The 24,674-nt window shown below is 41.2% G+C and overlaps 1 protein-coding gene across 3 annotated transcripts in view; it reads left to right on the top strand.

The window, feature by feature from the left end:
• The first annotated feature begins 6,744 nt into the window (after positions 1-6,744).
• IPO7 (importin 7) overlaps positions 6,745-24,674 on the top strand; it is a 43,970-nt gene continuing 26,040 nt past the window's right edge. The window contains exons 1-4 of one of the 3 annotated variants that reach the window (XM_054828532.1): positions 6,745-7,008; positions 22,187-22,268; positions 23,883-24,036; positions 24,340-24,498. In XM_054828532.1, the coding sequence (XP_054684507.1) occupies positions 6,925-7,008; positions 22,187-22,268; positions 23,883-24,036; positions 24,340-24,498 (479 nt within the window). In that variant the 5' untranslated portion in view covers positions 6,745-6,924. The remainder of the gene's footprint in view (positions 7,009-22,186; positions 22,269-23,882; positions 24,037-24,339; positions 24,499-24,674) is intronic. The other 2 variants (XM_054828531.1, XM_054828533.1) reach the window with 2 other exon arrangements.

Below are 24,674 nucleotides of genomic sequence, written 5' to 3'. Positions count from 1 at the left end.
AGCAATTTCAGTTTATTGCTGTGTCTTAGCTGTAAAAACTGCACTAGAAAGCCTCTGTTTTAAAAATCAGCATCCACTTGAACACTACTAAATCGTGGATGCACATCCCTTGTACTTAGATTTTCTGTAAATTCTCTTCCTCAAAATTTAATGTCCACATTACATTTGATCCACAGATGTCCATTTTAGGAACAATCATAAAAAATAAGATGAGCTTGGGGTCCTACTTAAGGAATGGTAAGGAAAGGATGTACTTGTTTTCTTGCAACAATAAAACCATGCCCATAACGCATATAAAGAGAAAACATTCTTGGAGAACACATTGATCACAGTCATTATTCTGAGGACATGTTGTATTCACTTGCAGCAATTCTGTGATCTTCAGCATGAGTTTTCATTTCACGATAATACAACACAATCCATTCAGTGCATTTGTTAACTTCTGTGATTGCATGGCTGAATTAAAAACCATGAAAAGAGCATAAACTGTTAGTGCCATCTTAGTGCTGCAAGTACCCATTACTATCTCCTACTTATCTCTCCAAGGTGTCACAGATCCACCAGCCTGCAGCTTTGTAAGTTTGGCATTTTCCCTAAGGGCCATGAAATTTAATGGTTTTGTGCACAGAATTCACCATTTTCTAGGGTCCAACATTCATTGTCTGTATCCATGTGCCACTGAGACTTATTTGAAATTGCTTCTCTCTGTTCCATTTTCCCTGCATGAAGTGAAGTACATTTTTGCACAGTTTGGCAGGGGGTAGAGTTACAGAGCTGGAGAGGACTCCATACTGCAATAAGAGAAAGCTAAAAGCATAGATGGCTATACAAATATAAATATACAGGCTGGAAAACAGTGCGTGAGGGAGAGGGAGATAGATACAACTGCTGTAGCTACAGGCACTCCTGCTCCACTGCCTGTCACACAGAGTCTGAAGCAGGTTCTGGGCTGGGGTTCACTGGACTTCCACACTGCGGAACGTGAGCCTTCAGGAGCAGAGACATCTAACTTGAACACGAACAGCAAAAACCAAACCATTGTGCAGTTTATGATCACATCATCTAGTCCAACATCCTGCATAGTACTGGCAATTAAAGCTGTATGCACGTATTTTTCATTAAAGCCCTAATCTTGTTGGTTTGACTGAAGCACAGCTTGTGTTTTTACTAAAACACATCTTCCAGAAAGGCATCCAGTCTCAGTCAGAAGACATCAAGAGATGGAGTACCGATTACTGCCACTGGGAATTTGTTTCAGTGATTCTCTAGTTTCATCTCTTTGACATTTGATCCTGTTACATCTTTCTTCACTAAAGAGCTTCTGGGTACCCAGTATTTTCTTCTCGAGGAGATACTGTTGCTCTTTTTTTCCCAGCTTGCTGCCCAGACTTAACTCTTTAAAGTAAGAATTGATGAGGGAGTCCTGCATCTTTGAAGAGATGTTTATAAAATAAAAAGTTACAAGTCCACTTTTTCTGAACTCAGAAAAATCACACATCAGAGGTTCTGGGGTTTTGGGGTTTGTTTGGGTTTTGGGGTTTTTTTGGTTTTGTTTGTTTGTTTTAAATAAACTGTTGGTCTAAAAGCTCTATAAAAGCTCTATCTCCTTGGCATTTACTCAGAACTGTAATATCATTGGATCTATTGCAGTGACTGTTTCTTCGTTGCTTGATCTCAGCATTTCTACTCCTGCTGTTCCACTTGCATAGACTTGCCACCAGCTAATGACCGAATTTTGTTTTCAGCCTCTGTCCCCTGGGAAACCTGTCTGAATATGGGGTTTAGCATCTGCCCAAGCCTTGCCATCTGTCCGAGGGGGGGTGGGGATGGCTTCTGCTTTTTTTTTGGCAGGGTAGAGCAACTGTTTTGCTCATGGCAACCTAAAAGAGCTTAATGGCTTCTTTACATCCATCCTGAACAAAATTTCAGCAAAGTTTACCTTAGGGGTGAAGCCAACTCCCAGCCGACTAGAGGGGATTAAAGGGAGCTGTGGCATCCTGCTCTCTTTGCTAGAGCCAACCTCAGAGCAGGGACTCCGTAGGGAACCTCTCTTATGCTGCCCACTAAATCTCTTCTTTATCTCATCGTTATAGTAGTAACATACAGTAATCAAGACTCCCCACAACTTTTGTCTTAAACCTAACTTAGACATTTCAGTTATGTTTCTTTATTCTCTTCAGCTCAAATTTTTTTTTTTTTTTGTGGCTATTTTATACATCTCAGTTGGTAAATAGTTAAAAAACACAAATGCTAGAGCTATTCTCTGGCAATATAGCATCTGTCTCTCCAGCAGCAGAGGAAGGGACAAATCACTTCATCACTCTCCCTTTTCAGACCTCTGCTTTCAGCTCAAAGATTGTATGTACTAAGTCTTTTGCCACAACGTCATGCTGGGAGCTCATGTCAACCTGTATGCCCGTGGTATCCCTGACAATCCTTTCAGTCTACAGAAACCTGCCTGCATTTTCTCTTCTTAAATATGTTAACTTTACATTTGGCTGCATTAAAGTGCATTTCTGTTTGTTGTTCAGGTTACCAGCTTGTTCCATCCGTATAGGATTGTTTTGCTAATCTTCAGTCATCCTCACACATGATCTGCAGTGATTTTATATTTATTTCAAAACTGTTTAATTATCAAATAGCAAAGAGTCAGCCAGTATCAGTAGAAATCCAATAGAAACTGGTCCCTTAAGTAATCCCTCTTCACTTACCACCTTTTTACCAAGAACTGTAATTCAGCCAGTTCTCAATCCCTTCAATTTAGGTTATAGCCTACTATGATATTTTAAAGCAAAGCAGTCTATTTATTTTGCACCATTTTCCCAGCCAAACTAGAGAATTCCTCAAACAATCACCTTTGTTTGACGATTTCACACCAAATCATGTTGACTATCATCAATTTAATTTTATAGCTTCCTATGTGAATCCTGTTTGAGCTTTTTCTTTTAAGACTAATATAGTTATTTGCAAACTTTCGCATATTGGCACAATATTTCTGTGCACACTTTTTCCTTCCTATTGCCATCTTTGATTTAGCAGAAGTAGCTCCAGGACAGCTTTAGGTGCGGGTGATTCATCCGCTCACTCCGTGTCCAAACCCCCTTTGGATTTGTAGGATTGGTAGGTACCTTCACATGCAAGTATCTTTTTCCAAATTCCGGGTGGATATTTTGAATGCTGTTGAAGCACGAATATGCTGTCTTCACATAGCTGGAGTCAATTTGGCTGCTGTCAAATCTGTTCCAGCACAGAACAGCTGACAGCAGCATTTATCAGTCACTACATTTTTTGGAACATGTAGATGCCATGAAAATTTCTGCAAAATTGTTTAGAAAGATCTGGTGAAAGCATCCTAACTTGATGAGGCTTAAGAAAGATCTTTGATAGCTGTGCTCCCTTTACACACAATTTTTGGCTTCTAGCTTTTCATTTACTGTAAAGAGAATGGTACCCCAGAAAGGCATACATGCTAAGCAGTGCTCTGCAGTCAGCTCCAAGGGAGTATACTACTTTATTAAAGCTGACAAATATTGCCTTTGTTATTGTTCCAACTTTCCAGGGAAAATATACATGACTGCTAAACCCAAGACAGTCTGAGACTATGTTTATCTTCAGGAGTAATTGCGACCGATTTGTATCCAATGTTTGAGGCCTGCACAATACCACATCGGCCTTTTATGAGAAGCTCAGTTCTCCCACAGCGGCCTGAGGTTGTCTACAAGTATTCATACACAACAGAGAACATTATTGGGCAGCTAATCTCTGCAGCATGTATACATTTTTTTTCTGTTCTGAGACCAAGAATTTGATGAGGCTTGCCTGGCTAAGGGGCACATTTCAGTCCAACATTAACTCTCGTGATTTGAAATTTGACTTAAAAAATAAATTCTTCTATCAACTCATCTGTTGCATCTTGCAAGGTATTTATTTGTGCTTTGGTGGGATATTTTTCCCCACCTTTGTTTGCTAAACAGTTTTGGCCAAAGTCCTTGCCAATTGCTGTGCTGTGATGGCTAGGCTTGAAGTCCCTTTTGTCCTGCTAATACTGTTCAAAGTATCTGACAGAAACAGGCAGATTTATTTAATCCTGACAAAATTTCAGTGTTCAAGATGCCACAGCTCACCAGTCCCTCATACTTTGATGTCAGTTGTCATGTTAGGTTGCTCCACTCAAACTGCTACTATGTCTGTTTTCTTTCATCTTTACTATTTCATCTCTTTTTAACACTAAACTGCCGGTGACAAATATAATCCATCAACAAATTCTTTTTTAACTTTATAGATGTTTCTTCTTAAAGCTGGTGTCCAGTCTACATGAAATGTCCATCTTGACTGAATCTTGCATTTATTAATTTCTGTGAATCCTTTATGCAATTAATCCTGTTGTGAGGTCAGCTATTTTTATTACTTCTGGACAAGCAAAGATGTGAATGCAAACATCCTTGTGAATGCAAACATTCCTTGACATACAATGTTTTCTGTTTCAGACTACTCAGACTCTGGACAATCGCTTACACATTCTTCTGCACCACTTTTGTTTGTCCTCCTCACTTTTGTATACAAATGGTAACAGCTCTGGCGATAAGCTTCTCTAGCCACAGCACCTCTGCTGACAATGGTTCGTGCCCTGTTGTGCTTTTCTTTGCAGCATTTCCCATCTGTATATCTGACAAAGAGTATTATGTATAACCAGCACATCATGAGCCCTTTGTCCTTTGAAGTACTTATTTTTCTTTTTAGAGAAGATATATTCTGTTTCATAAGTTGTTGGATCAGCTTAGCATCTAAGTTCTCTCTGGTTAGAGGCGTTATTGCTTTGCTCCTTTGATACAAAGAACATTGAGATTTGATCTTGTTATTTGCACTGTAACACAAAAGCATGGAAAAGACTTTGTTGTAGCATTTTTTAATGGTATCGAATCTACAGTATTTCACCTTTTTTACATTTTAGGCAACAGCTAGAATTGGAGCATGACTGCAGATCTGGGCAACTTAAAAAAGAACACCCTACGCCATGTCTTGAAATTATGCTACGTTGCCACTTGGGTCTGTATGTCTCCTGGGCTTATTTAGAAGGCCAGCCATTCATCGCTGCTTCACTGTTTAGTTTTATGAGACACTCATTTTCATACTTGCAATAAAAAAAAGCAAGCTATGTAGTCTAAATCACAGTTTGTAGCATTATGCAAAAAAACCCCCACCAACAAACCAGCAGCAAGAGAAACTGAGAAATCCAGTTTTCAGTCCAGCAACAATCATGGAAAAGTCACTCATTTAAAAAATGTATATACAAAAGCAAGTCTATTAAGCTGTTTCATATATGAAAAGACACTCTAGATAAACCTGACTAGTGCAGATTTTGCCAGCAGAGATGGTACTGTTTAGCCTGCCTTAGGCCATGCTCTGGGACGTGGCCAACTGAGAGAGGACAGCCTTCAAAACCAAGCTGGCTCCATCCAGGCTGCATGTTGGGAATGGCCTGTGGCCCATGCTAACTCCACGTATGGAAACCATTTTCAAGACCACTAGCACAGCAGGGCAGTAAAAGGAATCAAGTGTTAATGTGACATTCCCTGAAACTGTTTAACTTAACTAATAAAGCCATCGTGTCCTTTATATATGTTCCAAATTGTATCACTTTTAATTTATATTATTTGCTCTATGTGTATTTGCATTTCTGCTTTTCTGTTTGATATACAGTTTCTTTATTAATGTGCCTTCATTTCAGAGTTGTTCCAGGATGGTCTGTTTGTGAAGCTTTTGTTCTTGGTTGTATTATCTGACTGTTCAATAAACTCTTCTCACAAAAATAACTGTCAACATTTCAAGTATATCGCTACACGTCATCCTCCAAATGAAGACATGACAGTGAACGACCACTGACTATATTTTACAAATCACTATGCACCTAACTTATAGCGTTGCTCATTTTATTGTGACTACTCATGTAAGTGAAATTATTTCAGTGCCTAGATGCCCGTAGGATAAAGCCTGCAGAAGTGACTTATAGAGGACCAACTTAAGCAGTCCAATTCTGATTTTCTGACTGAATCGACCCCTCCAGAAAATGACAGCTGTGTTTACATTGATTTTCTGACAATTTTTAATGCCTCTTCGGGACTTTTTTTTCTTTTTTTTGCTGAAACTAGCAGAACAAAATGCTGGATTTTCCCAAATGCTTAAGAACTGTTTGCACCCTGTGCCCATGATAAAGCGCCTTTAAAGGAAACCCATGCCTCCACGCATCCCTCCTTCCTCACCAGCCATCCAAGTCGCTTCAAAAACGGGAAGCGTACGTGGTACAAGAAGGGCCATTCGATAAAACAACGGATTCCACTAATCTTAACGGGGCCGATGATTTCAGGGCAGAGTGTGTACCGGCCTTCCCCCCCCGCAAAGGCGGGCAGCCCAGCCCAGCCTCCCGCAGCCAGCGGCGCCTACCGCCAAGGCCGAGGTCGCCTTCAGGCCCTCTCCACAGGCCAGCGCCGCTCCCCGGGCTGCCCCAAACACAACTCGCCCTTCGAGGTGGCGGGCCGAGCACCGAGCCCTCACACGGAGGGGGAACCAAGCGGCGAACCCCCCTCCGTCCCTCCCCTCAGCGTGCGGGGGCGGCGGCGCGATCTCCCTACAAGTGTTCCCGCCGCCCGCCGCTTCGGTTTGGCGGGGCGGGCCGCGGCGACCATTGGGGCGGCCGTTAGACTACAGGTCCCGTGGCGCCCCGCGGCGCGGAGGCGGGGCGCGGGCGGCGGAAGGGGCGCCGCTCCCTGGTGGCGGCGGGGGGCAGCTCTATCCGGGCCTTTGGCGCTTTCCCTTCCTTTCGCGCCGGCGGCCGCTGCGAGGCGGCGGGTCCATGTGCGCACGGTGCGGCGCGGCCCCGGCCCCTGCCCTCCGCCTCCTCTTCCTCTTCCCCCCGCCGCCGCCACCATGGACCCCAACACCATCATCGAGGCCCTGCGGGGTACCATGGATCCGGCGTTGCGGGAAGCCGCCGAGAGGCAGCTTAACGAGGTGAGGGCGCCGACGGGGCCTGGGCCGGGGCCGGGGCCGGGGCCGTGGCCGCTGCGATACTGGAAAGCCGGGGGGACGGCGGCGCGGGCGGCGTGGTCGGGGCAGGCCTGTGTGAGGGAGAAGCGGGGCAGGCCCAGCGGCGGGAAGGGGCCGAGGGCGCGGGGAGGTAGGGCTGAGGGCGCGGGGAGACGGGGCTTCCCCCCCCACCTCTCCCCGTTCCCTCAGTCCCGTCTCCCCGCGCCCTCGGCCCTTTCCCGCCGCCGGGCCCCGCCTGGTGTCACGGCGGCTGCAGGCCGGGCCCGGCCGCCCGACTCGCATTGTCCCCGGCACATGGCAGCGGGGCCTCCGGCCGGGCCAGGCCATGCCGTACCGGGCGGGGCTGCTCGGGGCGGGGGGGGGAGGTCAGCGGCAGAAAGCGATCGGCGTTGGGGAGGAGGCCCCCGTCGCCTTTCCTGTCTGTAGCAAATTGCCTCCATTGTCTTCCTGCTCAGCCGGGGAAAGGGTAATCTACAGAGGGGGTGTTTAAAATCGTCGGTGGCGCAGGCCCCCAGTGGCTCAGAGGCTGGACCCAGTCCTGCCTGGGACTATCTGAGGGCAGTCTTTGGGTGTGGAAGGCAGTAATTTGTCAACGGGAAAGGAGGTAGCAAGACCCCCATCACTTTATAAGTAGTGCAGCCTATTAGCATAAGAGTGGCCTGGGCTGAGTTCAGAAATAAATCTGATAGCCTGGCGTTATTTGGTCGTCATACCAATCCTTTGGACTCCAGGTTCGGCAGCACTGTTGAAGTAGGTGTGCTTTCTGGGTGTAGTATCGACACATGCCCAAGAGACGGGAGAAGACAGAGTTCCCAACCCAGATATGTCATCCGCTTAGACTACATTCATGTGTCATGTTGGGATATAACAAAACCAGCAGGTCCTAGTTCCACAGGTTTCAGTTTTGGAAGGTTATGTTTTTCTTCCACTTTGGTAAATGAAAACTTTACTGATGAGACACAGCCATGGGACTTTTAGACATTTTGGAAAAAAAAAAGGTGTTCTAGTGTTTGACTTGGAGAATAGGTGGTAGCTTGATGAAGGAGATGAAGGATAAACTTGTGTGGCAGCTCTTGTGCCTTTAGTTGGCATTTTCCACAAACGGCTCTTAAGCAAACTTTAAGTCTGACAAAATACATATAGTGCAACAGATGTTCAGCAGAGCATAGATAAAGGTGGGCCAAATGTTCTGCTGGCAGTAGAGAAACTTTTAAAAACTAAAGGTATAGCGTCTCATATTATAAAAAGGTGTAATTAAGCTGAATTCCTGCATGTAATTTAAAAAATGAATGGCAAATAATTTTTAGGTACATTTGAAATAGCTGTAAAACTACTCAATGTTTAATTGAGGTTTGTATAAAGTAATTGGCTTTCTTTTCCATATATTTCAGCAAAAAGTATTTCAGTGTTTCTTATTTAAACCAAAACTGAAAATAATGTAATTGCCTATAAAGACAATAATATATATGAAATCTTAAGCTGTCTCCAAAATGCAGGTTTTTTGTGTTCTATGCATTTTAATATCTATATATAGTAACTTGCTTGAAATCTATTTTAGCTATTTTCTGCAGGTATTGAGTTGCTGAATGTGCAGGAAATTACGTTCTCTGCCAGTTGGGGTCTTCAGCAAATGGCTAACTCTGTTGTATGAAGGATCATGCTTACCAGCAACTAGCTTTTGTTCACACTTTTGAATCAAAACATGATGGTCTGTCATGTACTACGCAAGTATTAAATTAGTATAAAATCCAAATATTTGTGCCCCTTTAAAAACACCAAACACTATTGAACCAGTCCGTAAAAATTCTTTATTATTGGAAATGTAGCCTTGCTGATCTTCCATAGCCCTTTTGTGACAAAAATATTTGTTAAACCCTAAATCTGCAAGCACTCGTACATATATGTAGTTTTAGTCAAATACATGGTCTTGGTTTTTGCATGGGTTTACTGAAGTCAGTTATGCATTTGCGTGAAGCATACTGGTCTAAATTTGTTAACGGTTAGGCAACTGTGTTACCAGTTAATATTTTATTTCAGATATAGGAGTCTCTTTCTCTGTAAAGATGAAATCATGCAGCAGCAAACACAATTCTTGTACATGGCCAAGCATGCACAAGTGTTTTTATAATTTAAGTTTAATAGTTGTCCTTGGTTGACCTTTTAGTTTACCTTTACCTTGTTTGAAGTGCCTCTGTTGAGCTGATGAGACTGCTTGTCAGTAGAATAGTCATTTTACCTTATCAAAAAAGAATGTGCTTCAGTCAGTAATTGATATTCCTAATTAATGGCAGAGTTAAGTACCTAGATCTGTCCTCCTCATAATGAACAAAGTTTTCACTAGCTGGAGAAGGGAACCAGAGTGTATGATTCTTGTTTTGTCCCCGCTTTGTTATTTTTCCTTTAACCTTGGCTAATTCATGAATTATTCTATGCTTTATTTCTTCTTTCACTAAGTTTTATCAGGTTACGTTGCCTGCACATAAAATGTGAGAACTTTTAGAGTTGAGAGATGCTAATAAATAAATAAATAATGCAGATATCTCAGTCTCTTTGGCTTTACTTTCCTCACTGTGAAAATAAGTTATAGGGAATTACACCAGTAGGTCTTGTGTCCAACAGTTTCTCATGTAATTTCCAGTTGATGATGTCCCCTGAGGTACTTGCCCGTGTCTGTCCCTGTCTTACAGGGAAAAGCTATGTTTTACAAGGACTGGAACCAGACTCTTCAAGTAAGCTACTGGAAAGCAGCAAGATGACATTGCTGTCTTTTGAAACAGCCTTTGTACTGCGTATATAAAGTATTTCCCAGCAATGGTGATGAAAATAGATATTTTTAACTATGCAGCTGTGGAATGATACTCTGAAAATAATACACAGTGTTGTTTCATGTTTTAATATCAACATTTATAAAGGTGCCATAGTACTTTCCTTGCAAGTTTCTTCTTTGTAATTCCAGGGAACTTATAACTTAACTGTTATATTTGTCTCATAAGTACCTGAGATTAACCCCAGTACATATGAGCTATTAAGACATCTTTTTAGACTAACAACCCAATTTTTTGTCTTGAGGACATTTAAAGAAAAAAGGCAATCCCCAGTAACTCATAATTTTTTTAAGTCAAAGCTTAACATAGTTTGTTTCGAAAAATGTTATCCTGTTGCTCTACTGAAAAAGTGCCTTTCAGAAGTTATGTTTAAGCTTTTTCATGTTCTAATATAAGTGACAGGGAAAGGAAAAATGCTTTAACTCATTGACTAGTCACCATAGCACACCCATTGGTTTAACAGAATACGGTGGTTCAGTGTCTTTCATTGCCTGCTTAATAGATACAAATGTTAGAACAATGGAATGATTAAATTAAATGATTGGACTCTCACTGTTGGGAGCTTTGGAATGAAAGGTGGTCAAAGGGGAAAAAGCAAGCTGCTTATTATGTGATGCCTTTCACCCAGGAATTTCCAAATGTTATGTTTTGGATACTTTGGGTAGGTATTTATAGTGTTACCACCATCTTTAATTTTTGTTAACCTTTTCTAACACGGTCTTCATGTATAACAGCTACGGCTATATATATTGTAGTGTGAGTAAGAACAAGAACAGAGCATGAGTTTCCTGGCTCTGATCATCAGATCATGGGTTCTCTTTTAAAGTTGATACTATGACATTTTACCAAAAGTACTTGATTATTTCCACTTCCTTTATCTTCCATCTATATATTTTGGTGTGTGCTAGATGAGAGATGCTTTGGGAAAGTATGGCTTTACATTTTATGTATCAAGGCTGGTCCAACACCAGAAATCCCCTTGGGGGGCAGTGAGGAACCAAGGGAGCTTTGTCTTTATTGGGAAGAAGTTACATTCTTGATGCACTTAACCGGTACAAGCAGGTTAACAAGCAGTACAAGGTAAAATCCTAGCAGACAGGGCGACTTGCCACTTTCTCATGACTTAGCAAATAGTTACTGTGTGTGCTTAGCTAGCCTTTGCTAAGAGCACATTCCTTTTTGCAGACAGTATTCTGATGAAATGAGCATCAAGGATGTTTGCAAGATCTGATAAGCATGTATTTTTTGTGGACTTTAAACTAGATTTACATATACATTGTAGCTGCATAAGAGGTGGCAGGACTAGCTTGCAAAAACCTCAGGTCAGAATGACTTCCGCACCTGCTGAGTTCTTAAAAAAGAATTGAAAGAGTGCTACAGGGCAGTTTGCTGATTCAGCATGGCCTTACAGTTCCTGACCTTACCTTTTTATAAAAACCAAAACTGTTTCATTTCAGTGTAATAGTTGTGCTCACCTAGTCCTATTATGGTCTAGATAAAAAATGCACGTAGATTTTTTCAAAATTAGAATGGGGGAGATGCGTTGAATTAATATTTTTTCAGCTCTTTTAAAAGTAAATTGTAACCTTTATTTAAATGTGTGCTACTTTGAATGACTATATAAATAACCTAGGGTTCTAGTTCAGCAACATGTAGTAAATATTACCCTTCTGGTTTGCTTTTTTGGTAACAGTAAAGGACCTACCTGTAGTAGTGTGTCTGTTATAGTATGTTGAATTCTTAATGTCTAAGAAGAATGCATACAGGTCTTTTCACCTCGGATGAAACCGCTTGTTTTTATCATTTAGTGGCATGCAGGCTTTGTGTGAGACATGAATAATCCTAGTATTAAAGATTAATGTAACTGACTTTAGTGAGTGTCATTACTGGGGAGAAAGTGCTTTTCCATGTCAGAATTAACTGTTGATAGTTCATATGCCATGAACTGGTCTCTTTAATGTTAACTTCCAACTTCATTTATGTTTCAGATTATGTAGCTGGCATGACACTTTTCTCAAAAGTGTGTTTTAACACATGGCTAGCAAACCACCTCTGCTAGGAAGAACGGCAATGAAATATGCAAAAAAGATTGTATGTCCTGGAACAGTGATTGATACTAACAGACAGTAGTGCAACGTTTGTGGTCTGATAGAATACATTCCTCAGCTAGTGAGGCTGCATAGCAAAGATTGCTCTTGGGAAAAGTCCCTGAATTCTTTGGCTCTTAGACAACAAAGTCATACCAGTGACACGGCATGTTGGAGAATTTGTAAGGGGGAAGGACTTGCGTGCAGTTTTGGTTTTGTTTTTTTAAAATGTTGAGTTACATGTTGGGAAACAGATTTTGTCCCAGAACCTTTTTTTTTCTTTTTCCAGTTATCATTGTAGTTCTCTAAATTTAATATTTATTTTAACAGGGTATTTGTAAACAAGGAGCAAGAGAATAAAAGTCAAAGTTTTACGGATGTCAAAACTATAAAGTCATAGAAATTGTTTCTGTTCTCCACAGTTTAGAGTATGTGATAGCAACCATTGTGAAATCCTGATTTTAATTCTCACATGTTGGAGCCGTGGGACTTCTGTGTAGAATGACACTACTTGCCAGTGGCTTTCACTGAAGTGACATCAGTGCACCCGGTTCTTCTAGAGACTGGGGTGCACATGGCCAGCAGAATCCTTTACATTCAGATTGTTCCCTGATAGACCTTTAATGAATCCTCATTTGCAGCTCATCTTTTGTATAGCAAAGTATTCTGGCTAATTGCATACACTAAAACCAAAAGCTGGTATTTGTATAGAATATGTACCTAAAATAGGTGAGGTTTTTTGGTTTGGTTGGGTTCTTCAGCACTACTGTCAGTGAAAAGCAACATGATGTTCTGAGAGGCAGCCATCTTTGGAGAGTAAAGATACTAAAGATTAAAAGAGCTGAAATGGATGTGTGTTCAGTATTTTTTAATGCTGTAGGTACAAAATTGGCACCAATGTGGTGTCTTATTTCAAGTTCAGTTGTTTTTTGTGGATGCCAGTAAAACATTGGATGTTCTTTTTAATAGTAAAGCAAAACAAAGGAGCAAGTGATGGGTTATTGTAGTACCTGGGGTTTTATTTGACCATTCAGTACACACATGCCTTCATGTAGCTGTCCTTACTCCTCCCCACACTTCAGTTTCTCTGGAATCACCTTGTTTTCAGTTAGCATGGGAAAGGGGTCATTGTAAAGAGTTTGGAAGTCCTTTATATTCCATACAGAAAGCATAGAAGTGTTAATGTAGCTCTCTGTGAATTTAGTTATGGACTGAATGGATTAAGCAGAGACTTTGGAAAGTATGAGGTATTTTTCTTATGCTACCTTGCATTAAAAGCACAAATTATTTCTAATCTGGATCTTTGCTTTGAACCACTAAAGGTGATAAAGTAGCTCATCCTCATGGTTGGTTGGTGTCTGATGCTTGAGATGTTAATAAGGATGATACTTGTAAGATTTTAAAAACCAAGATAAATGGCATAGATGTTTGGTCATATCCTTCAAAACTTATTGTAGTTCAAAGAATCCAGTGAAAATATATTAATCCCACATACTAATATAATTGACATTTCTAGGGAGCTTCTGTAGCTTCCTACAGGCATGGGCTCAGTCCTAGTTTTTTGTTTTTGTGAGGGTGTTTTTTGTTTTTAAAGAAGAAAAGATTATTCTTTGGTATTTTATTAAGTTTCAGTTTGTGGCAGTTTTGTACACTGCTGTCTAATTTTTGTTGCATTTTGCTTTTAACATACAACATTTTTGTATTCAATTTGTTTTGTTATTCCCATTAGTTCCTTGATAGTTCTTAAGCAATGTCTATGTCTTTTTATTGAGATGTGTAGTTTTTATTAAAAGGATAGTTGTCATTTATCATAAAAAGAGAAAGTAATCTTTCATTTTTAAAATTCTAGGATTAAATGCTTTTCAGTTTCCAAACATGAAATACATTGCAAATATTCACTATTGAAAAGGTAGCTGTTAAGTTTATCATAGTCAATGTGGAAAGACATCTGTTTGCATTTTTAAGTCCATTTTATGCAGACTGTGATATGACCTTATTTGTAGGTGAATTAAAGGTTATTGAAGCGGAAAGCTTTCTTCAGCAAGTTCATAATAACACATTGAAGTACTTCTGGTGACATTAATGTTACGCATATAATTGAATACTGTGCTGAATTAGGGTCTAATGTCATTTGGTATGTGTTGGAGAAGTGTGTCTATTAATGTTACTTAAGAAGGAACTTAACAGACCTGGAGCTATAGTAGAAATTAACACCAACAAGTAAATTTTATTTTAAATGTATTTATTCAACTGTTACTTGACAGTTGAAAACACTTTTTTTCATTTGAGTGTATTTGCTTCAGGACTTTGGGGATATCAGAGGGGCGTGGGTCAGAAAGATGCATGCTCATATTGCAGTGTTAGTTACTCCCAATTCATCAAAACGCACTCTACAAATAAACACTTCAGTTGGACCAGATGTGTGTGTTGCTTCTGTGGGTTTTCTGTAGCCTGTAGATTTTTAGTGCACAGGATGAATATGTACAACAACATTTTAACATTTTGGGGAGATTCTTAAGTTCATTCTTCATTTAAAATCAGTTTTAAATAACAGGAGATAGAAAACAAGCTACGCTAATCAAATCTTAGTACAAATGCATGAAGAAATGCAATGTCCCAGGCTGTCCTTTTTACACATGTTTATCCTAGAATGTATAGGAGATATTTGCTAAGGAAAATTAAAGTTGGAGAGAAGAACCTGGTGCTGTAGGGGCGAGCTGGGCAGTGTTGCACACTTAGGAAGAATGTTGACATCATTTCATACCGTCAAAGGAGCTTTTGGTCCTACTAAAAAAATAGATAATTTCTGATTGTTTTTCTTTATGATACTTTGCTCTGCTGAGGTAACTGAGACAATCATTTGGTTTTGATAAATAGTGTAATTTCATTGGTTTTCAAAGAATTTATTTGCTATTTATAGGGAGTAATAAACTGAGCAATGAGTAGTCAAGAGATCTTTTGCCAAGAGTTTACCAGGTTATGTAGATCTATGCAGTTGTCTTTGATAGAAGTGCTGCAAAGAGCATACGAAACAATATTGAGATGTCAGTGAAGATAAAGCAGAACTATATCCTGGCAATTTGAATCATGGAGTAATTAGATTAGAAGGGACCTCTGTGGATCATCTGGTCCAGCCTCCTGAAGCAAAGCTGTTTTGAAGTTTGATAAGGTAGATCGGGACTTGTCCAGTTGGGTTCTGAATATTTCAAAGGATGAGGTCCCACAGCCTCTGTGGACAGACTGTTCTAGGCCTTGGCTGCCCTTGAGATTTTTTTTTTTTTCCTTTTGTAAAATAGGAATTTCCTTCACTGCGGCTCATGTCCGTTGACTCTTGACCTTGAGGAAAATTAGGTTGTTTTCCAGTTATAAAAAGTAGAGTTAGTTTTTAAGGATTACAATTCCATTTTCTCTGGGAAATGCATTTAATGTCTTGAGGTTTTGATGCTTAGGAAAGGTGGGTAGAGGATGCCATAATAATGTTAAGTTTAGTTTTCTCATAAAGTACGATGTAGCATTGTCATGGTTTAACCCCAGTTGGTAACTAAGCACCATGCAGCCACTTGCTCACCCTCTCCCCCACAGTGGGATGGGGAGGAGAGTGGAAAAAAACTTTGTGGGTTGAGAGAAAGACAATTTAATAGGATAACAAAGGAAGATAACAATGGTAATTAAATAAAACAAGTGATGCACAAATGCAGTTGCTTACCCCCTGCAGAATAAAACCCCGATTCCCAGTCTGTTTCCGAGCAGTGATCCCACCTCCCGGCTGGCTTCCCCAGTTATATCCGGAGCATGATGTTCTATGGTAGGGAATATTGTTTTGGCCAGTCTGGGTCAGCTGTCCTGGCTGTGCTTTCCCAGCTTCTTATGCACCTGGCAGGGCATGAGAAGCTGAAAAGTCCTGGACTTAGTGTAGACACTACAACTACTTAGCAACAATTAAAACGTGTGTTATCAACGTTATTCTCATCCTAAATCCAAAACACAGCACTATACCAGCTACTAGAAAGAAAATTATCCCAGGCAAAACCAGGACAATATTCACCCCTTATTCCATACCATCTAAGTCACACCCAGGTCCTGTACTTCTCAATATATTCCAATTAATCACCATCACTACTCCTGTCTTCTGATATGTACACACAGCTGTCATTCCCCTAGTCTATGGGCTGTTCCTCTGAAATGTCTATTGAGTTCATTTACTTCATGACTTTTGGGCTCCATCTGTCATAACAGTCTTTCAGGGCAGGAGGATGTGTGATGTTGGATTGTTGCATGCTGCTTCCGATGCTCATAGCTGATGTGTCTGGTGCGGTCCATGCTCACTGTCTGCAGGTTGAAGATGTCTATCTTGAGGAAGTTGCTGGGTGCTCATTGCTGAAGTTGGTTCTGGTTTCATCGCCTCTACCTTGCTTAGTTTCATCAAAGTTCATTCTTCATTAACCTGGGTGATTCTTACTGTAATACTGTTATGGCATATAGCGATCATAGTGATGACATGCAGTTATTCTGTAGCAATTAACATCATACAATTTAAATCATTGGCTCTTCTCACCCAAAATAAAATCTCCTTAATGTACACATTGGACTTTTCTTTTCGCATCACCCACCAAGTGCACGCAGGTCCTTGAGCAAAAGCAGTCCCACGGATGGGTTTGCCTTTGTCTGAAGCAGGAGTAACCCAGACTGTCTTCCCTAACATATTCTTCATGTACACTACGGGGATTTTATCCCCTTCTGCAGGACATTGAAGTTTTGGTTGGGCAGGGCCAGCTCGACTGGCAGACCCAGACTTAGTGTTAACTACCCAGATGGCCTTTGCTAAATGTGTATTCCAATGCTTGAAGGTCCCACCCCCCCCCCCCCTTGTTCTCAGTGTAGTCCTTAGCAGTCCATTGTATTGTTTGATTTTCCCAGAGGCTGGTGAATGATAGGAGATGTGATACACCCACTCAATGCCATGCTCTTTGGCCCTGGTGTCTATGAGGCTGTTTTGGAAATGAGTCCTGTTGTCTGACTCAATTCTTTCTGGGGTGCCATGTTGCCAGAGGACTTGCTTTTCAAGGCCCAGGGTGGTGTTCTGGGTGGTGGTATGGGGCACAGGATATGTTTCTAGCCATCAGGTGGTTGCTTCCACCATTGTTACTACATAGTGCTTGCCTTGGCAGGTTTGTGGGAGTGTGATATAATCAATCTGCTAGGCCTCCTCATATTTATATTTTAGCCATCATCTTCCATACCAGAGAGGATTTAGTCACTTGGTTTGTTTGATTGCAGCTCATGTTTCACATTCATGGATAACCTGTGCGATAGCATCCACCCCTCAATCACGAACCCATCTATATGTTGCATCCCTTCCTTGATGGCCCACCAAGCTATAAATAATTCACCCTTATATTGCCAGTCCAGATCTACCTGAGCCACTTCAGTCTTAGCAGCCTGATCTGCCTGATTGTTGTTTTGATGTTCCTCAGTGGCCTGAATCTTGGGTACGTGGGCATCTATGTGATGTACATCAGTGAACAGACCATATTGCTTCTCATTTACTGATAGTTTATTATATTATGGGGCCTCTTCAGCACATGGCACTTCCTCTTCTGGCAATATTCCAAAATCTTTGCCTTCTGGCCAGTCCATGATCACTTCTAGAATTCCTGAGTGACTGGGGTTTCCTATTCAATCCCACTGTGTGATCAGCGCAATGCACTTACTCCACGTAGCATCGGTTGCATGATGTGTAGAAGGGACCCTCCATTCAAACATCCAGCCCAGCACCGTCAGTTGGGGTGCCAGGAGGAGCTGTGCTTTAGTACCAACCACCTCTGAAGCATCTCAAACCCCTTCATGTGCTGCCAATATCTCTTTTTCAGTTGAAGTATAGTGTGCATCAGATCCTCTGTATCCCCAACTCTAAAACTCTAGGGGTCGACCTTGAGTCTCCCCTGGTGCTTTCTGCCAGAGACTCCAGGTAAGGCCATTCTCCCTGGCTGCGATGTAGAGCACATTTTTTACATTTGGTCCTGCCTGGGCTGGCCCGAGGGCTACTGCATGGACAATTTCTTGTTTAATTTGTTCAAAGGCTTGTCGTTGCTCAGGGCCCCATTTAAAATTGTTCTTCTTCTGGGTCACCTGATAGAGAGGGCTTACAATCAGACTGTCATTTGGAATATGCATCCTCCAGACACCCACAATGCCTAAGAGAACTTGTGTTTCCTTTTTCCTAGTTGGTAGAGACATAGCTGTTATTTCGTTGATCACATCCATTGGTCTGATGGCATCCATCTTGCCATTTTATTCCTAAAATTGGATCTCCTGAGCAGGCCCCTTGACCTTACTTTGTTTTATGGCAAAACCAGCTTTCAGAAGGATTTGGACTATTTTCTTCCCTTTCTCAAAAACTTATTCTGCTCTGTTGCCCCATATGATGATGCCATCAATGTATTGCAGGTGTTCTGGAACTTCACCCTGTTCCAGTGCAGTCTGGATCAGCCCATGGCAAATGATGGGGCTGTGTTTCCACCCCTGGGGCAGTTGATTCCAGGTGTACTGGATGCCCCTCCAAGTGAAAGCAAACTGTGGCCTGCACTCTGCTGCCAAAGGGATTGAGAAAAACACATTTGTGATATCAATTGTGGCATATCGCTTGGCTGCCTTTAACTTCAATTCATGTTGAAGTTCCAGCATGTCTGGCACGGCAGCACTCAGCAGCAGTGTGACTTCATTCAGGTCATGATAGTCTACTGTCAGCCTCCACTCTCCATTAGACTTTTGCACTGTCCATATGGGACTCAGTCAAGGGTGACTGAGTCTTGCTGATCACTCCGTGGCTCTCCAGTTGACAAATCAGCTTATGGACAGGAATCAGAGAATCTCGTTTGGTGCGATGTTGCTGCCAGTGCACCACCGTGGTAGTGGTTGGCACCTGTTGTTCTTTGAGCAACCCCACAACAGCAGGGTCCTCTGAGAAACCCAGCAAAGTAGACAGCTATTTAATTTCCTCCATCTCCAAGGCAGCTATACCAAAAGCCCGCTGATAGCCAGTTGGGTCCCTGAAATACATTCTCCGGAGGCAGTCTGTGCCAAGGATGCACTGAGCCTCTGGGCCAGTCACAATGGGATGCTTTTGCCACTCACTCACAGCTAGGCTTACTTCAGCTTCCAGTACAGTTAACTGTTGGGATGCCCCTGTCACTCCAGAAATACAGATGGGTTCTGCCCCTTTACAGCTTGACAGCAATAGGATACACTGTGCAGTGGTGTCTACTAGAGCCTTATACTCCTGGAGGTCTGATTTGCCAGGCCATTGAATCCACACAGTCCAGTAAACTCGGTTATCCCCCTCCTCCCCCTGGCTGGAGGCAGGGCCCCTCTAGTCCTGGTCATAGTATTCATTGCCAATGAATGGGTTTGTGTGGCGCACAGGGGTTTGAATCCCATCCTTATTACTCACTTCCTGTAAATACAAATCAAAAGCACCTTCCATAAGATCAGAAATAAGATCAGTCCTCCTACTCTGTCTGGGGAACTGCCTGCTGGAGACCAGAGCAGTAATTTTCCTGGAAGAATCCCCATCTGTGATTGTTTTTCCTTGCAATTCATGCACCTGTGCCTCTAGGCTCGAGGTAGGTTTTCTATCCTGCTTCCTCATGTCCTCTCTGTGGTCATGCAAGTAAAACCACATGGTGCCTCGTGGTGTGTACCCTCTATATCCTCTCTCTTGAGCAGAGGAACACTTACTCTCCAGCTGAGATACTGGTCCATACAAGCAGGGAATTGGACATATCCTCTTTGAGGTGCCAGACCTCCTGGGACAGTTTTTTGAACAGGTTTTTGGATTTTTCAGTCAGTCTTTCCATGGCCAAGACGCAGGCCTGTAAGGAGGAAGAGACATTTTCTTTGTATTGCCCAAGTCAGCCAGCCACTTCATTCATCATTGGTGCCTCTTCGTCTTTCCAGGCCAGTACTACCAGTGAGTTGGCATATGACGGTGGTGCACTCTGTACAAATTTCTGCCGCATGGGTAGGATACATTGGACTTCATCTGGATCTGTGGGTAACTGCGTGTTGTCTAGGTCATAATAAACCATCTCCCGCATGGTTAATTCCCTCTCTCAGTGGTGGTCTACTTGCCTGGGTGACATATGACATCTTCACTAAGGGATACTTTTCCCTCGTGTCTGACAAGAGTTGTCTCCAGAGGCTGAGGGCTTCCTCCTGTTCTTGTGATGGATGTGTTTTGTCATCCTTTACTAAATGAGTTGACTTTTGTGTCCGTTTCTTCTTGTGTATAGGGGTGACTGATACTGATGTGGGTTGGTTCTCTGGTTCAGCTGCACTGCCTGTCATGGGTGTTGAAGTAGCCGCAGTGCCTGTTGCAGGGTTTGATCTCCAGGTGGTATTCTTAAATAGTTGTTTAACCCTAAACAGGACCGGAACCACATTCAGGAGACCTAGCAATAGAAGCATGCTGATCTGAACATCCCAAGGATGTTCAAGATTCTCAAGAAACATTGTAATTAGCCTGGAGGGGAAGGGGAAGGAAAGTGTCTCCCCCACATATTGGCTCTCTGAGGAGAAAGAGTAAAAAGTGTAATTATTAATAGCTTCTGACAGATGGCTCACTAAGTACGGAGGTGAAACTGCTGCTGTCATTCTGCTCTGCATGCTGCCCCTGAGTACGGATACCAGACTGGTCTGAAGATCAATGATTTTATCATACCATAAGCCAGTGGTGCAGAGTACAGCAGAGTGATAACCTTAATCCAATGCCCAGAGGTGATAAAGCATACATAAACACTGGTAACCAGTACGTATGGCAAGTAAGATGTTACAAAACACAACTTGGAGAACAAATAAAACAACATTGTGACCAGCAGACCAGCGACTATTAAACTAGTATAGTGAATGCTTATAACAAATTTGTTTTAACATGCTCTGCTCAGATCTGTCATCTCAACCCTTTGTGCCAAAAAGGACTGTCATGGTTTATCCCCAGCTGGTAACTGAGCACCACACAGCTGCTCGCTCATCTCTTTCCCCCTGCCATTGGGATGGGGTGGAGAATGGGAAAAAAACCTCGTGGGTTAATATGAAGACAATTTAATAGGATAACATAGGTGAAAATAATATAATAATAATAAATATATAAAATCCCAAAACCGACAAGTGATGCACAAATGCAGTTGCACACCACTTGCAGGAAAAAACCCCAATGCCCAGTCTGTTTCTGAGCATCGATCCCGCCTCCCAGCTAGCTTCCCCAGTTATATCTGGAGCGTGGTGTTCTATGGTAGGGAGTATCGCTTTGGCCAGTCTGGGTCAGCTGTCCGTCTTGGCTGTGCTCTTCTAGTTTCTTGTGCACCTGGCAGGGCATGAGAACCTGAAAAGCCGTTGACTTAGTGTAGATGCTACAACTACCCAGCAACAACTAAAACCATCAGTGTGTTATCAACATTATTCTCATCCTAAATCCAAAACACAGCACTATACCAGCTACTAGAAAGAAAATTAACTTCATCCCAGCTGAAACCAGGACAAGCATTTAGTGTACTAATAACATTTCTTATTATTGTAAGAAAAACACATTTTATTGTCTTTTGTAAGTGAACTCTTGCAAATCCTTGCAAAGTTGTTACCCTGTGAATGTCACTCCATTTAGGTCTCCATACTATTGGTTTGCTGTTGTATAGGTATGCTGACAGTTGCTGCAGTAATGCCGAAGTGGTCACTTGAAGCTGTGTTTTTTGAAAGATGATCTATGAGTTGAACAGGCTTGCTTAAGGCTGGGCTTAGTTTTAAAAAATAGTTGCAGTCTGTTTCTTAGATTATTATATAATGAATACATACCTTGTTAAAGGTCACTGTAAACTTGCAGCACCTGGGTTTTTCTGGCTATTTAGATATTCTTCTTTCAAGTAAGTGTTTGTTCTGAATGAAGAACATGTTTGGTGACTGTAAAAGGCTGATTCCTGAAGCCTGTTTAATGATTTCTTCAACTCTAGTATCTTAATCAGTAGGGTTTTTCCTCTCCCGTGCTGCCTTCATGATACAGCAAACATGAAACTTAGGAATGCTTTGGTTGATTAGCTGACTGCTGTGAAACTGTCTGAATTGCTGGTATTCTATTGATGGCATTACATCACTATAAGGATATTGTAAAACCTAATGGGATTATTCTAAAACTTAACAAACTATGTCTAAATAATATATTATTATTTTTTTCCTCTACAGGCTCATAAGTCAGTGAACTTTGTTTCGACTCTGCTTCAGATCACTATGTCTGAGCAACTGGATTTGCCAGTGAGACAGGCAGGCAAGTTTTCAAATCTTTTTTCATTGTACCTACTTTAATGGTGCATACACACAAGTACATATCCACATACTGTTAAAGAATTCTAATGGCTTTAATCTCAAATACTCAAAAGTTGGGAGTTCCTTGAATTACTGTCATCATGATCTACATCTGGCACCATATGCTGAATACGGAAGACAGAAAGAAAAGGTGGCTGGCTCTTCAGTGATTGCTCCCCTTTATCTCTAGTGAACAATGGTCTTTGGGGAAACAATGGTTTATGCTGCTAGTACACGTGATCCAAGAAGGTTATTTAAGCTTGTACTACAAATGCTAATGTTTCTAAGCTTTTTAAGTGGAAGAAAACAAATTATGTCTTTTGGAACCCTGCTAATTTGCATGAGCCATCAGTAAAATTGGATATTGAATAGTAGCAACTCAAAACATCACCTTAAAGCTGTAATGGTTACTTGATAGAGATTTCTAATACGATACTTCATTGTTTTTTCTGACAGTTCAGGAAGCTTGATCTTGATCACTTATTTGGATCTTCCATGTAGCAGACTATTCTAAGTTGTAGCATAAGCCTAACTTGCATTTTTATCTTACCGTTTGGGGGTACCATTCAGATGATGACCAAAAAAGTTACAGCTTAATATGTGTAGCGCAAAAAAAGGGGGAGGTTTGGAAACAGCCTCTGAAAATTCACCCCCAGTGTAAGCCAATTAAAAACCAAAGCAGTCTGTAGAGAGTGGAGACAACTTGTACAGCGCATAGCTTACAGTGCCTGTTTTGCAAAGCAATTAATGGCATGATAAATCCCACTGAGGACAGAATGAAGTCTGTATCACTTCTCTCTTGTAATAGCAGATATCTGCTGAATGTTTCTTGCCTTTGCAGACCCATTCAGAAACACCTTGGTTTCTGAATCTTCAGAAGGTGCATATGAAATTTGGGAAGAGAACTTACTTTATGGATTTGTACAGAATTAGACTAATAGTATCTTTGTTACTAGTTTGTCATTTGAGATTTCCTGTTGCAATTTGTAAGTCCTTTTCTTTCCAAGTGTTTTAATCTATATTCTGCCACATAAGCAGTTGGCATTTGGTTGTCAAATGGTAAATGCAGGCATTTGTGCCAGCAGCGTGATTGCTACAAAGTGCTGTGGCCCTAGCCTTGGTATAAAGGAGCTCTGTTTCTCTTTAGCATTCACTCCTGTATGACAAACTTAATTAGATAGGGATGTTTTAGATAGTCATTGGTATTGATTGGCTTTGTTTTAATGAAAATACTGAGAAAATAATTATAAATTATTTTTCAGAAGTGTGTTCCCAAAATGTTCCACAACTATTTGTCTGTAGCACAGATAAAAATACGTTCAGTGTTTTTATATGAAAACACATTCTTTACAGAACTAAAAATAGAGACATTGCAATAAATAGGTAAAAGAGTATCAGCCTAGTAAATTATTAGGTTAATAATTTGCATGGTTTGTGTATTTTGATGTCCCTACTCAGAAATGGTCAATGAATTAGTCATTTCAATGTTTTGTTCTGAAGTAGATTTGTTTGCAAAATGCATATTTGTTTTTTACTTCGAATGGCTATCAGCTGATTTGCCACTTTTGTCTCACAGGGGTTATCTACTTGAAAAATATGATAACCCAGTATTGGCCAGATCGTGAAACTGCACCAGGAGAGATTCCACCTTACTCCATCCCAGAAGAAGATAGACACTGTATTCGTGAAAATATTGTAGAAGCCATTATTCACTCTCCTGAGCTGATTAGGTATGCAGTTTTAACCTGTTTATGAATCGGCTGTGGTTTCTGACTGTTGCTGAACTAAGATCACCTGCGTGCTAAGCATCATTGTCATATACTGTGTATCCTAAGCATAGAATTAATGTAGATGGGAAAACAGTTTTCAGCTTGTGCAGCATGTAGAAATTTAAAGTTCCTCACATGAAGAATATTAAACAGAAAGTACAGAGCCTAAACTTTCTAAACAAAAATTGAAATAAGTCTAAGTTTGGGCAATATTATTAAAATAATAGTAGTAACTTGTTTAATCATTGTGCATTTGATTTTTAGAGTACAGCTTACAACTTGCATTCACCATATTATCAAGCATGATTATCCTAGTCGCTGGACTGCAGTTGTGGAGAAAATTGGATTTTATCTTCAGTCTGACAACAGCGCTTGTTGGCTTGGAATTCTTCTTTGTCTTTATCAACTTGTGAAAAATTATGAGTAAGTTTTTTTCTATCATATAAACCAGCAGAATTAATATAGTTGTGCGTATTTTTTCTATTCTGTACATATATTGTAACCATGTAGAATTGCGTGTGGGATTGCGCAAAGGTAATAGAAATCTAATTGTAGAAAATATTCTTGCATACTTGCTATGCAGATGTTGGCTCATTTCT

The sequence above is a fragment of the Grus americana genome, chromosome 5, assembly GCF_028858705.1.
Source record: "Grus americana isolate bGruAme1 chromosome 5, bGruAme1.mat, whole genome shotgun sequence".
Lineage (NCBI taxonomy): Eukaryota > Metazoa > Chordata > Aves > Gruiformes > Gruidae > Grus > Grus americana.
The sequence above is the reverse complement of the archived record's forward strand: the minus strand, read 5'-3'. Positions and strand labels throughout refer to the sequence as shown.